This window comes from Rhinatrema bivittatum, chromosome 3 (assembly GCF_901001135.1).
Source record: "Rhinatrema bivittatum chromosome 3, aRhiBiv1.1, whole genome shotgun sequence".
NCBI lineage: Eukaryota > Metazoa > Chordata > Amphibia > Gymnophiona > Rhinatrematidae > Rhinatrema > Rhinatrema bivittatum.
The window spans coordinates 170,729,458-170,742,709 of record NC_042617.1 but is presented as its reverse complement, the minus strand read 5'-3'; the positions used below and the strand labels follow the sequence as shown (position 1 = coordinate 170,742,709).

Here is a 13,252-nt window from a genome sequence, read left to right as displayed (position 1 = left end):
TGCACTGCAGTGGGCAGAGTTGTGTGGGTGCTGCTGCCTTCACTCAGAATCTACTCTCCTCTGCTTTAGACATTCTTGCCCCTCCCTTTACCTGTCCTATAATATGCACCAAGTCCTAACCTTGGCTCACCTCCCAGAGTTTACTTTCTGCATTCATTCTTGTACCAACTCTGCAGAGCATCTCTGGCTAAAATCCCCTTCCCATTCCGATCTCCTTCCAGTCTGCTACAGCACTTGCCAAGCAAGTCTACTATGTCCATCTGACAAACTTTCTTGCATAAAACCTTCACCAGCTCTTTGCCATACTCAGTTTCCTCCCTGCTTCACTCTGCCCAGACTACGGCTGACTATTTTATGACAAGGTTCACAAAATTAGTCCTGAGTTCTCAGGTCACGTCTACCTCCCCATTTCATTCCTCTCCCTTGCCTCTGGCCCCTGCCATCCTGGCCTCTTTTTCTGAAATCACAGTGGAGGAAACAGCCATCTTCTCTCCTCCTCCAAACTCACTATTTTTCCCTCTGACCCCACTCCCACCTAGCTCCTTGGCTCTATTTCCCCTGCAGTCATTCTTTCCATCTGTCACATCCTCAATCTTTCAGTTTCCACTTTCTGGCTGCCTTCAAACATGCTATGATCATACCATTCCTCAAAAACTTCCACCCTGGATCCTACCCTGTCGTCCCATCTCCCTCGTTTTTTGACTCCATATCATTTGAATGTGCTGTCACCTCCACTGTCGTGACTTTCTTTCATCTCAAACCGTTCTTGATCTATTCCAGTCTGGTTTTCACCCTCTGCATTCCAGAGAAGCAGGCCTTGCCATAGTCTCCAAAGACCTGTTTAGTGCTCAAACTAAAGGCCTTTATTCAACCCTTATCCTCCCTCACCTGCTGCTGCTTTTAACACTGTTGATCACTACCTACTGTTTGATACTCTGTCCTCACTTGGATTTCATGACTTTATCCTGTCTTGGTTCTTTTCTTACCTCTCCCATCCTCAGCTGATAATTTTTATATAAGAGTCTGAGGTCTTGCCACTGAACTCTGTCCTTGACTTGCTATAAATGATCCCCTGGGTGCACCTGTAACTTCACCACCTGGTTTAACTTTATTTTTTTTTTTAGCAGGTGCATATCTGATGCAAGCGCAAAATGGATTTAAGTTGCACCTGTATTGTGTGTGTTAGTTCACTTGCTGGGGTTTTTTTTTTGTTTTGTTTTGTTTAATATGCAAGCTTCGTGAGAGAATGAGGGTTTTGATTTCAGAACATAATGGAATGGCATATTTCAAGGATGCACTGACAGTGGACTCTATGCTGCTATGCTATTTTGCTCTGTTGGTCCAGAAAATAACTGGAATAGAACTATTGGCTTCTGTTTTTGGTACTGGTCTCAGTGGCTTGCTTTATATATATATATATACATTGTTTTCTTCCTACAGCTGCCATGGTCTGGACAGTTGGAATGGCACAGTCTGATCCTGTAGAACAAGGACCTAGTCAGCAGATACACAATTCAGGTAGCTTTCTTTATCTAATAGATATAGAGAGGGGATGGCCAACTCCGGATCTCAAGAGCTATAACCAGGCCTGGTTTTCAACAAGAGAGATTTCATTCATTGTATACAAATCTATCTCATGCATATTTATTTTTGGCCAGCCCTCATATAGAGGCTGGGTGAAAGGAACATAATGGGGGAAACTGCAGATCTGAAATGTCTTACTCTTTTCTAAGCCTGAATTGTAAATCCCTGAAACTCACAGCTGTTTTAGAAGGAAAAATACTACCTGAAGTGGCATTTCCCTGTAAGTACCTGGATCAGTCCAGACCATGGGTTATGTCCCCCTTCCAGCAGATGGAGTCAGAGCAAAAACTGAAAGAGCACCCTCTCATAAGCTGGTGCGCGCTCTGCGTCCCTTCCGTATTTTCTCTGACTACAGCAGATGAGGGTTACACCTGCGGTTCCCCTTCTCTAGTTTGAGGGAATAGTTTCTTTCATTATTAGTTTCCTCTCCTTTTGGATGGATCAAACTTAAAAAAAAAAAAAAAAAAAGAGGATTTGAGAGAGAAATAATTTTACTGAGGAAAGTTGTTTTTCCTTACCTTTCTCCTCAGTACTTACTACAGCTGCAGCTTGCAGACTGATCTGTTGGTGCTGTTTAACCTACCAGTTTTTCTTTCTTATTGCGTTTGGAGTAAGTTTTCTGTAACTTTTTCTTACAGGATTTTTTCTTTGTTTGCTGCCTATTAGGGGTGCACGTTGGTGGTCCAACCTCTCCCCCGCTTGCACGACCCGCTACCCCGAGAAGCCGATTTCCTCGGGGCAGCACCGACAGACGCAGCATTCCTTTGTCTTAGAAAAAAAAAAAAAAGATAAAAAGGGATTTTGGATTTCTTGACCGGGTCGGTGCCTTCCTAAACACAAAAGAGCTTCCATTCACTTTGGGACAGCTACTGGCAGCCTTCGGGGGTGAATTTTACTTTTTTTTTACTTATTGACAGTTCCCCCCAATGCCACGGCCGACACGATGCAACGCCTGTGGAGAGCCCAGCTCTCAGCTCTCCCGGGAAGGACTCTGGTCTTGCCCCTGGTCTCGAGGGCCCTTCCCCAGCGGGAAGGGCCCTCAAGACCAGGGGCAAGCTCTGCTTCGCGCAGCCATGTGCGCCTGCCTTCAGGGAGGTTGGCCCCGTTCCCGAGCAACGCAGGAACGGTGGCCATTTTGTCTTCTGGGTCGGCTGCTCCACCGCAGCCAGATGATGCTGCAGACCTCGGCTGTTCTCCCTCCCCTCCAGTTCTTACTCCAGTTCACCTCCCAGATGCTGAGCCACCCTCGGGGGATCCCTCTTTTGCTCCTTCTTCCGTGCCTCCCTCTGGTCCTCCTCCTGAGCCATTTTCAACAGAGTTTATCATATTAATGCATAACACTTATCTGGCTAGACAGCAGCAGGATCCAGTGTTCGCCCCTCCACCACCCAAGGTGCTCAGATTGGGAGATAGCCTAGCTGCCCCAGCCTCAGGGGTCTACAGGAGCAGTACTTCCCCCAGGGCCCAGGAGGCTTACTTCTCCAAGGGCCCTCCCAAGTTCGGGAGATATCCTATTCAGTTGCCCCAGCCTCAACCCCTCCTCAGGACCCTGCTGCTGACCCAGATCTGGATGATCCGGTACCGTATAGACAAATGGAGGGAGATGATCCCAGAGTCCTGCGACTTTTTCAGAGGGATGAATTGGACCCACTTATTCCACATGTCTTGGCCGAATTGGATATTGACCCCTCTTCAGAGACCCTGGGTCCTCAGAAGGCAGATAAGAGGGGGGACCCTGTCCTGGCAGGCCTTTACCCACCAGCCAAGACTCTTCCTTCTCATCCTATGATCCTGGAATTGCTCTCCCGTGAATGGGAGGTTCCGGAGGCATATCTTAGGATAGGCAGAGCGATGAGCAAGCTTTACTCGCTCCCGGAAGACTTCTTAGAGCTTCTCAAGGTTCCGAAGGTGGATGCGACAGTGTCTGCAGTCACAAAGAGGACAACAATTCCGGTCACTGGAGGCACCGCCTTGCGAGACGTTCAGGACAGAAAGCTGGAAGTTTACCTGAAGAGAGTTTTTGAGGTCTCTGCCTTGGGCGTCAGAGCGGCGGTTTGTAGCTCTCTCATGCAGAGGGCAGGTCTCCGATGGGTCCAACAGCTCCTGGGTGCTCAGGAGCTACCTCCAGACGAGGCGTAACAGGCAGAACACCTGGAGGCTGTAATAGCTTATGGGGCAGACGCACTGTATGATCTTCTCTGGGTGCTGGCCAGGTCCATGGTTTCAGCGGTATCTGCTAGACGGCTCCTCTGGCTACGTAACTGGTCGGCGGATGCTTCTTTCAAGTCCCAGCTTGGTTCCCTGCCCTTGAAAGGAAAATTGCTGTTTGGGGAAGAACTGGACCAGATGATTAAATCGCTCGGGGAGAATAAGGTACATAAGCTGCCGGAGGATAGTCCTCGGAGTGCCAGAACATTCAGCTCCACTCGAAGCCGTTTCAGAGGTCAGCGGCGATTCCGGCAGTCCAGGCCAGTGAATCAGAGGCCACCCTCCTCCTGTTCGCAATCCTGGTCTCATTCCTTTTGTGGATGAAGACCAGCTCGTGATGCCCTCCCTCAGGGGGCAACGTCCAAACCTTCCCAATGAAATCTTGCCGGCCCACTCTTCAATTCCCAAGATAGGACGTCTGTCTCTTTTTTACGAGGAGTGGGTCAAAGTTACCTCGGACCAATGGATCTTGGATATTCTAAGAGGCAGCTACGCTTTAGAATTTGCTCGACCCCCCCCCCCCCCCCCCCCCAAGAGACAGGTTTGTCTTCTCCCCCTGCTGGTCCTCTGAAAAAGCAAGATATAGTACGTCAGACGCTAGATCGGCTCCTGGGCTTAGGGGCTATTCTCCCGGTGCCAGAGGCGGAACAAGGGTTAGGCCATTATTCCGTCTACTTCGTAGTCCCCAAGAAGGGAAGGCTCTTTCCGCCCAGTACTGGATCTCAAGATGGTCAACAGGGCTCTCAAGATACCACGCCTCAGAATGGAAACCTTGCGCTCCGTAATAGCGGCCGTGCACCGAGGGGGATTCCTAGCCTCCTTGGATTTGACGGAGGCTTAACTTCACATCCCTATCCTAAAGGATCATCAATGTTTTCTTTGCTTCAAGATCCTCGGTCAGCATTTTCAATTTCAAGCCCTGCCTTTCGGTCTGGCAACTGCCCCCCACACCTTCACCACGATAATGGTAGTGGTGGCGGCAGCCTTGCGGAGAGAGGGGATTCTGGTTCACCCATACCTGGATGATTGGCTCATCCGAGTGAAGTCCGAGGCCCAGTGCCGGCAGTCGGTCAGCAGGGTCCTGCGCCTTCTCCACTCTCTCGGGTAGGTCGTCAACTTTGCCAAGAGCAGTCTTATCTCTTCGCAGACGCTCGATTTTCTGGGGGCGCACTTTGACACCAACGTGGGCAAGGTCTTCCTCCACCAGGAACGAGCACGATCCCTTCTCATCCAAGTGCAGCACTTTTGTTGCTTCTCGCCCCCGACAGCTTTGGGACTACCTTCAGGTTCTCTATTCTATGGCTTCAACTATAGATGTAGTTCCTTGGGCTTTTGCACATATGTGTCCTTTGCAGAGGGCATTTCTTTCCTGCTGGAAGACTGTGTCCCAGGATTTTCAGGCACCCCTGCCGCTGTCGGAGGTTGCCAAGAACAGCCTCTCCTGGTGGCTCAGACTGGATCACTTGTTGCAAGGGGTGGAGTTGGAGATTTCCCAATGGGTCATCGTGATCTTGGACGCCAGCCTTTCCGGTTGGGGGGCAGTATGGGGGAGGCAGTCAACGCAGGGGCAATGGACAACGTTACAGGCTGCGTGTTCAATCAGTCGCCTGGAGACCAGGGTGGTTCATCTAGCACTGAAGCGGTTTCTACCCCTGATTCAGGGCAGAGCCGTTCGTGTGCTCTCCAAAAACGCAACCATGGTGGCATATATAAACCGCCAGGGAGGAACAAGGAGCCAGCATGTGTCTCTAGAGATGGACAAGCTGATGGAGTGGGCGGAGCTTCACCTCTCCCGCCTGGCGGCTTCGCACATAGCCGGGTTGGACAATGTCCAAGCAGATTTTTTGAGCCGCCAACACATAGATTCAGGGGAGTGGGAACTCTCCGAGGAGGCATTGGCCCTTGTCTTCGAAAGGCAGGGAGTCCCCCATCTGGACCTTATGGCCACTCAACAGAATGCGAAATCTCCATGCTTCTTCAGTTGCAGAAGGGAGCACGGCGCAGAAGGCGTGGATACTCTGGTCCTCCCGTGGCCTCGAACACTCCTGCTCTACGTGTTTCCACCGTGGCCTCTGGTCGGAAAGGTGCTTCAGAGAATAGAGATTCATCAGGGGTTGGTGATTTTGATAGCACCAGAATGGCCTCGAAGGCCATGGTTTGCGGACCTGATCAATCTAGCAGTGGATGGTCCTCTTCGTGTCTGACATCTGCCGAACCTCCTACACCAGGGTCCCGTATTTTTTGACTGGGCAGATTGCTTTTGTCTTGCGGCCTGGCTTTTGAAAGGCGCAGGCTTAGGAGGCGAGGTTACCCAGAGGATGTTATTTCCACCCTCCTCAAGGCTAGAAAAGACTTCCATGTCTATCTCCTATGTCCGGGTCTGGAAGATTTTTGAGGCCTGGTGTGAATCAGTGCATGTTCTCCTGTGTCAAGCGTCAGTACCGCAGATACTTTCCTTTTTGCAGCGAGGCTTGGAAAAAAGCCTGGCCTGAAATTCCCTGAGGGTTCAGGTGGCTGCACTGGGGGCCCTGGTACTGTGCCTGGAGGGAGCTCCTCTTTCTTCACATCCTGACGTAGTCTGGTTTTTGAAGGGGGTGAAGCACGTCAAGCCACTGGTCCATTCGGTGGCTCCCTCTTGTAACTTAAATCTAGGACTTTGGATTCTGGGCAGTCCACCTTTTGAGCTTCTGAAGGGGGGAGCTTCCCTCAAGGATCTCACACTCAAGGCCATATTCCTGGTGTCTATTTGCTCTGCCTGCAGGATTTCGGAGATCCAAGCATTGTCGTGTCGAGAGCCCTACCTCCGTTTCACAGACTCCAGAGTTTCCTTGACCACAGTTCTACCAAAGATAGTCTCCGCCTTCCATTAGACTCAGTCAGTGGAGCTGCCCACCTTCTCTGACGAGGATTCCAGAGAACTTCGGCAACTAGATGTCAAGCGTGTCCTTATTTGATACCTGGAGGTGATGAATGACTTTGTCTATTGGACCATCTGTTTGTTTTGTGGGGTGGTCCCAAAAGAGGACATAAGGCGTTTAAAACCACCATTGTGCATTGGCTAAAGGAAGTAATCTTGTCAGCGTATATTGGAGCGGGGCGTTCTCCACCTGAAGGCATCAGGGCTCATTCACTCCATGCACAAGCGGCTTCTTGGGCAGAGAGCAGAGCGGTATCTCCAAAGGAGGTATGTCGAGCAACTAAGAACATAAGAACTTGCCATGCTGGGTCAGACCAAGGGTCCATCAAGCCCAGCATCCTTTTTCCAACAGAGGCCAAACCAGGCCACAAGAACTTGGAAGTCGTTGCATACTTTTGTGCGCCACTACCAGTTGAATCTCCAAGCACCGGTCTTTGGCTTCTTCAGCACTCAAGTGATTCAAGCTGGGCTATCAGGGGCCCACTCTACATAGGGAAGCTTTGGTACATCCCACTGTCTGGACTGATCTGGGTACGTACAGGGAAAAGAAAATTGTTCCTTACCTGCTAATTTTCGTTCCTGTAGTTAAGAGGATCAGTCCAGACGCCCTCCCGGTTAGCTCAGCAGGTTAGAGCATGGTGCTAATAACGCCAAGGCCATGGGTTCAACCCCCATACTGGCCAATTTCTTAAGAGCCAAGAGTAACAGATAAGTATGAGGAAAAAAAAAAGTGCGGAACTTGCTGGGCAGACTGGATGGGCCGTTTGGTCTTCTTCTGCCGTCATTTCTATGTTTCTTCTGGGATTGGGAGTTTCTCGCAGCTCAAATGCACAGTTAAGATAATTCAGTACAGATTGTAAAGGACTGATAGTTGTATTTGCAAATTGTTGTTGTTCTTCACAGTTAATTACATGTTTTCTCCATACATGTTGACAATTTAGTTTTTGTCTTGATCCATCCAGTTGTTGTTTTCTTGCTTTGATATGCTTAATACTGAAGGGACGCAGAGGGCGCACCAGCTTATGAGAGGGTGCCCTTTCAGTTTTTGCTCTGACTCCATCTGCTAGAAGGGGGACATAACACACTATCTGGACTGATCCGTGGTACTACTGGAACGAAAATTAGCAGGTAAGGAATAATTTTCTTATCAATAGCATAGTAGCCATCTGTTATTCTGAAGATTAATGGGACGTTGCAACTTTCTTATGACCATAGATTTTGCCAGTTTGTAAACAGCAATCAAGCTGCTATTTGTGGCTTTGATGATTTTCTTCCCTTGCTGAATAATTTTTAAATTTGTTCTTGAAGTATATATATATATATATATTTTATTTTTTTTTAATTGAACAGTGTATTGTTAAATTAATCAATGACCAGTATTTTAGGTAGAAAATTGAGTTCTATCTATGGGAAAAAAAAAAAAAAATAAAATATATATATATATATATATATATATATATATATATATATATATATATATATATATATAAATAATGCTCCAGGACACAAAACTCCCTGCAAATTTCAGCTATGATATTTTCTAGTTCAGTCATCCATATCGGTCATGTGTGTGCTCATATGTAACAATATATATGGAAATGTGGAGGGGTTCCTAGAATCCATTTTCTTTTGCTGAGCTTGCTATGTCTGCTTTTCCAAAACTGAAGGGTTTCAATGTAGGACTCTTCTGTGACCAGGATAAGTGGGTCTGACCTCTTCCAGTTGAAGACATTTTTGAACATCTAGGAAAGTGATTGTTATATAGTAACTCTTATTTTGAAGCAAAACAAGCAGTGTTTGGTATCCTTGGTTAGTATTAGCATTGTTTAGTGACCTGAGTCTTGTAAGTCTGCTATTTGGAACTCAACCATACCATATACAAAAAATTACCTCTGTTAACCATTGCAAATTATCATTCATAATGAGATGTATAGGTGACACATATGCATAGATGGGTGTGTATGTATGTGTATTGTTTTGTTTAATTAATTGCTGAAGATCCCTCAAAGAAACCCTGCTTTACTGGGAAACATGCCTTGCATCTATCAATTCCCTCCTTTCCAATCTCCACCTTGCACTCAACACCTCAAAAACTGAAATCCTTATACTAACAAATTAACCAATCGACTCTATCCACCAAATGATTCAAAACGCCTTACAAACTCACACTACCGCCCACTGTTAGAGACTTAGGAGTCACCCTAGACAATCAACTAAGTTTCAAATCCCACATCAAATCACTTCTAAAAGGGGGTTTCTACAAACTCCAAATCCTCAAAAAAACTGAAGCCTCTCCTCCACGCCCATGACTTCCGCACTGTTATGCAGACCACCATACTATCAAAACTCGACTACTGCAACTCCCTCCTCATAGGCCTCCCGGCCTCCACTATCAAACCCCTTCAAATCCTACAAAATACGATGGCTAGAATCCTAACAAACACTAGAAAAATTGATCATATCACTCCCATACTACAAGATCTCCACTGGCTCCCCATTACCTTCCGTTCCCAATACAAAACACTCACCATCCTTCATAACACATTACACAAAAACAACTCTCCCTGGCTCGAAGATATGCCACACTTCCGTCAAGCCAACCGCCCCACCAGAAACTCCCTTTCAGGCACTCACCTCACGACCACCAGAGAAAGAGCCTTCTCCAATCCTGGCCCCACCCTCTGGAACTCCCTTCCTGCCGAACTCCGTTTAGAACCATCCCTGAGCCAATTCAAAAAGGGAATCAAAACTTGGCTTTTTAAACAGGCCTACCCCAACTCCTCTCAATCCTAATCAGTGACCTCTTCCGAACCACCTCAGCTCCCTTCCCTGCCCCATCCCCAGCGCCCCACTACCTCCCCTCCTACCCTGCCCCTTCCCCCCCCCCGGCAACGTTTTCCTCTGAATCACCCCAGCTCTCCTTGCCCCACATCCATCCCCGCACCCCCTCCCCACCCCCCACCTCCGCTCTATCTCCTTCCCCGCTCCCTCCCTCCCAGCCCCCTTTACACCCTGCCATCATTTGTACATAAGTTCATATATCTACCTAATATTGATTATAAGTTCATATGTTTATTTAATTTTAATATGGATAACCTAAAAATCCATTTAGTTCAACCAAATTTTACTTTGCTCGTTGACCATCTATAAAAATGTACTCTCATTTGTTATCTATCCTGCTTTCATCGTTCATTGTAATTTCCTTTCACCGTTACCTGTAAACCGATATGATGTGTCCTACGAATGCCGGTATATAAAAAGCTTTAAATAAAATAAATAAATAAGATTGTGAATGGTTTTGTTATACACAGTGAATATTGTATAAAGCTGCAGAATGTTATGCTAAACAAATATATTTTCCTAGTGTGCAGATAGATGGATGCAAGCCCAATGGGTTTATACTCCCCTGCCAGCAGATGGAATGGAGCAAGATGTCACTGTATACATAACCCTATAGTGACCCCAGCCTGCCAGTATTCTCCGTCGCCAGCAGATGGTGGATGTGCATCTCCCTATGAGGATTGCTTTGAGCTTTTTGAAAGGAGAAATTTGAAATTCTAAATTCTGGAAAAGAAAGCCCCACTCTCCTACGGTGATATCTAATGGTCCCTTCCCCAGTTGACAATTCCCGAGGCGATTTCTGTGGTCCCTCAGAGGTGTGCCTTGGTCCGGTAGCTGGGTTTCCCGACGTGGTCTTAGCTGCTAGTTCAGCTGAAAGTTAGCGGGTGCAGGAGGCTGAGCGTGGTAGTGATGGCAGATGCCCTCGCCCTCCTTAGCCTGAGACAGTCTCTGTTCTCAGCTGGTAAGCACTGAGCTCAGGAAAGTTTAAAAAAAGAAAAAAAAAAAGTTTTACCTGAATCAGAGACAGAAGGGTTTCAAGACTTCTTCCAGGCTCTGTTCTCAGCACACCATGCCAACGTTTTCCCTCTCTCTTTGGAGTTGGGAAACTGGGTAGCATGGCGGGTTGAGCGCCCCCCCCCCCCCCGGAGGGTAGGCTTTTTTTTCTTGCAAGCTGCGTGGGAGGGCACGGCGGCCATTTTTGCGCACTCTTGTGCACGTTCTGCTGCCCTCTATAGGCCGTCAGTGCGCAGTGTGTCGGCTGTGTACATGTGTTGTGTGTGTTGGTTTTTAGGCGCACTTTTTACACACAGAATTGTTTTTATGCGCTTACCTTGGCACATGGGTTGTGCGTGTGCCTTGCTATGCTTTCTTCTAGGCGCTTATTTATCGGGCGCATTTCATTCTAGATTTTGTGCAGGATGGATGGAATAAAGTCTTGGCCCTTAATTCCTTGAAGGTGCAGGGTGCGCCTCTTACCTGTTTCAGAGGCCTGGTGAATGGTGTTTCCTTGTCTCATCCTGATGTGGTCCATTTTTTGAAGGGAGTGAAGCTCTTTAGGCCTTCCTTGAGGTTACCGGTTCCATCGTGGAGTCTTAATTTGGTGCTGGTCTTTTTGGTGGCCCCCTACATTCTGACCACTGTGTAGCCTTTCCTTACGGTTGTTGACTTTGAACACTGTTCCTGGTGGCTATATGTTCTGCGCATCGGATATCTAAGCTGCAGGCATTGTCTTGCCGGGAGCTGTTCCTTTGGGTGACTCCGGGGGTGTTACAGCTGCGTACTGTTCTATCCTTGTTGCCCAAGGTAGTTTCAGACTTTCATTTGAATAAGTCCATCTCCTTGCCATCCCTGGATAAGATCAAGGATGTGGAGGAGTTTAGTCTTTTGCGCTCCTTGGATATTAAGCAACTTGTCATGCGGTATCTGGAGGCCTGAGTCTTTTTGAAAGACGGATCGCCTATTTGTTTTCCATGGCGGGAGTAAGCAGGGTGCTCCGGCTTCATGGGCTACCATAGCTTGTTGGGTTAAGGAGAATGGTCATAGCCGCGTATGTGAATGCGGGAAAGCTGTTGCCTACTCAGGTCAGGGCTCATTCCACTAGGGTTCAGGCAGTGTCGTGGGCGAAGGTTAGTCTCTTGTCTCCTGTCGATATTTGCCAAGCTGCAACATGGTCCTCCTTTACACACATTTTCCAGGTTTTATCGTCTGGATGTGCAGGCCTTGGAGGATGCAGCCTTTGCACATGTGGTTTTGACTGGACTGCGGACAGCCTCCCAACCTGTAGCTTTGGTACATCCCACTGGTCCTGAGTCCATCTGTCTTCATACTAGGAATGGAGAATTACTTAGCTGATAATTTCATTTTCCTTAGTGTAGACAGATGGACTCAGCTTCCCGCCCTTGGCTGCGCATGAGTGTGTCAGGTGTCTTCCTGTGGGGTTCTGGGTCCCAAGGAATTACTGGTAAGTATACATTTAAGGAAGAGGATGTTGGGGAGGTACCAGTACCGGAGAAGGTTTTCATGGGTAATGATTCAGATGGACTGAATCAAATCATGGTGAACCTAGAAGATGTGGTAGACCTGATTGACAAACTGAAGAGTAGTAAATCACCTGGACCGCATGGTATACACCCCAGAGTTCTGAAGGAACTGAAAAATGAAATTTCAGACCTATTAGTAAAAATTTGTAACCTATCATTAAAATCATCCATTGTACCTGAAGATTGGAGGATAGCAAATGTAACCCCAATATTTAAAAAGGGCTCCAGGGGCGATCCGGGAAACTACAGACCGGTTAGCCTGACTTCAGTGCCAGGAAAAATAGTGGAAAGTGTTCTAAACATCAAAATCATAGAACATATAGAAAGACATGGTTAAATGGAACAAAGTCAGCATGGCTTTACCCAAGGCAAGTCTTGCTCAAAAATCTGCTTCACTTTTTTGAAGGAGTTAATAAACATGTGGATAAAGGTGAACCGGTAGATGTAGTATACTTGGATTTTCAGAAGGCGTTTGACAAAGTTCCTCATGTGAGGCTTCTAGGAAAAGTAAAAGTAATGGGGTAGGTGGCGATGTCCTTTCGTGGATTGCAAACTGGCTAAAAGACAGGAAAAAGAGAGTAGGATTAAATGGACAATTTTCTCAGTGGAAGGGAGTGGAAAGTGGATCTGTATTGGGACCCTTTCTTTTCAATATATTTATAAATGATCTGGAAAGAAATACGACGAGTGAGATAATCAAATTTGCAGATGATACAAAATTATTCAGAGTAGTTAAATCACAAGCAGATTGTGATAATTTGCAGGAAGACCTTGTGAGACTGGAAAATTGGGCATCCAAATGGCAGATGAAATTTAATGTGGATAAGTGCAAGGTGATGCATATAGGGAAAAATAACCCATGCTATAGTTATACAAAGTTGGGTTCCCAGACATCTAATGCTACCTAATCAAGTCTTTTAACCCAAATCATGGGTTATCTCACTGTTTTTTGCTATTAAGATTTTTTCAGCTGTACCTTAATTTTTGAGCTCTTTCATCTTTTGTATTTATACCTTATTCACACTTCATTTACTCTATCCCTTTTATATTTATTTTCTATATAATATTTATTACTATATTACTATGTTTAATTGGTTATCTATTCTATTTGTTCCATCATTATTGTTATTGTTCTATTGTTACCTGTTTTATTGTTCAATTG

The 13,252-nt window shown here is 46.7% G+C and overlaps 1 protein-coding gene across 3 annotated transcripts in view; it reads left to right on the top strand.

Moving 5' to 3' along the window:
• Positions 1–13,252, top strand: part of PSEN2 (presenilin 2) — a 126,989-nt gene that overhangs the window by 77,132 nt on the left and 36,605 nt on the right. For all 3 annotated transcript variants that reach the window (XM_029593940.1, XM_029593939.1, XM_029593938.1), the window contains one exon: positions 1,441–1,518. In XM_029593940.1, the coding sequence (XP_029449800.1) occupies positions 1,441–1,518 (78 nt within the window). The remainder of the gene's footprint in view (positions 1–1,440; positions 1,519–13,252) is intronic.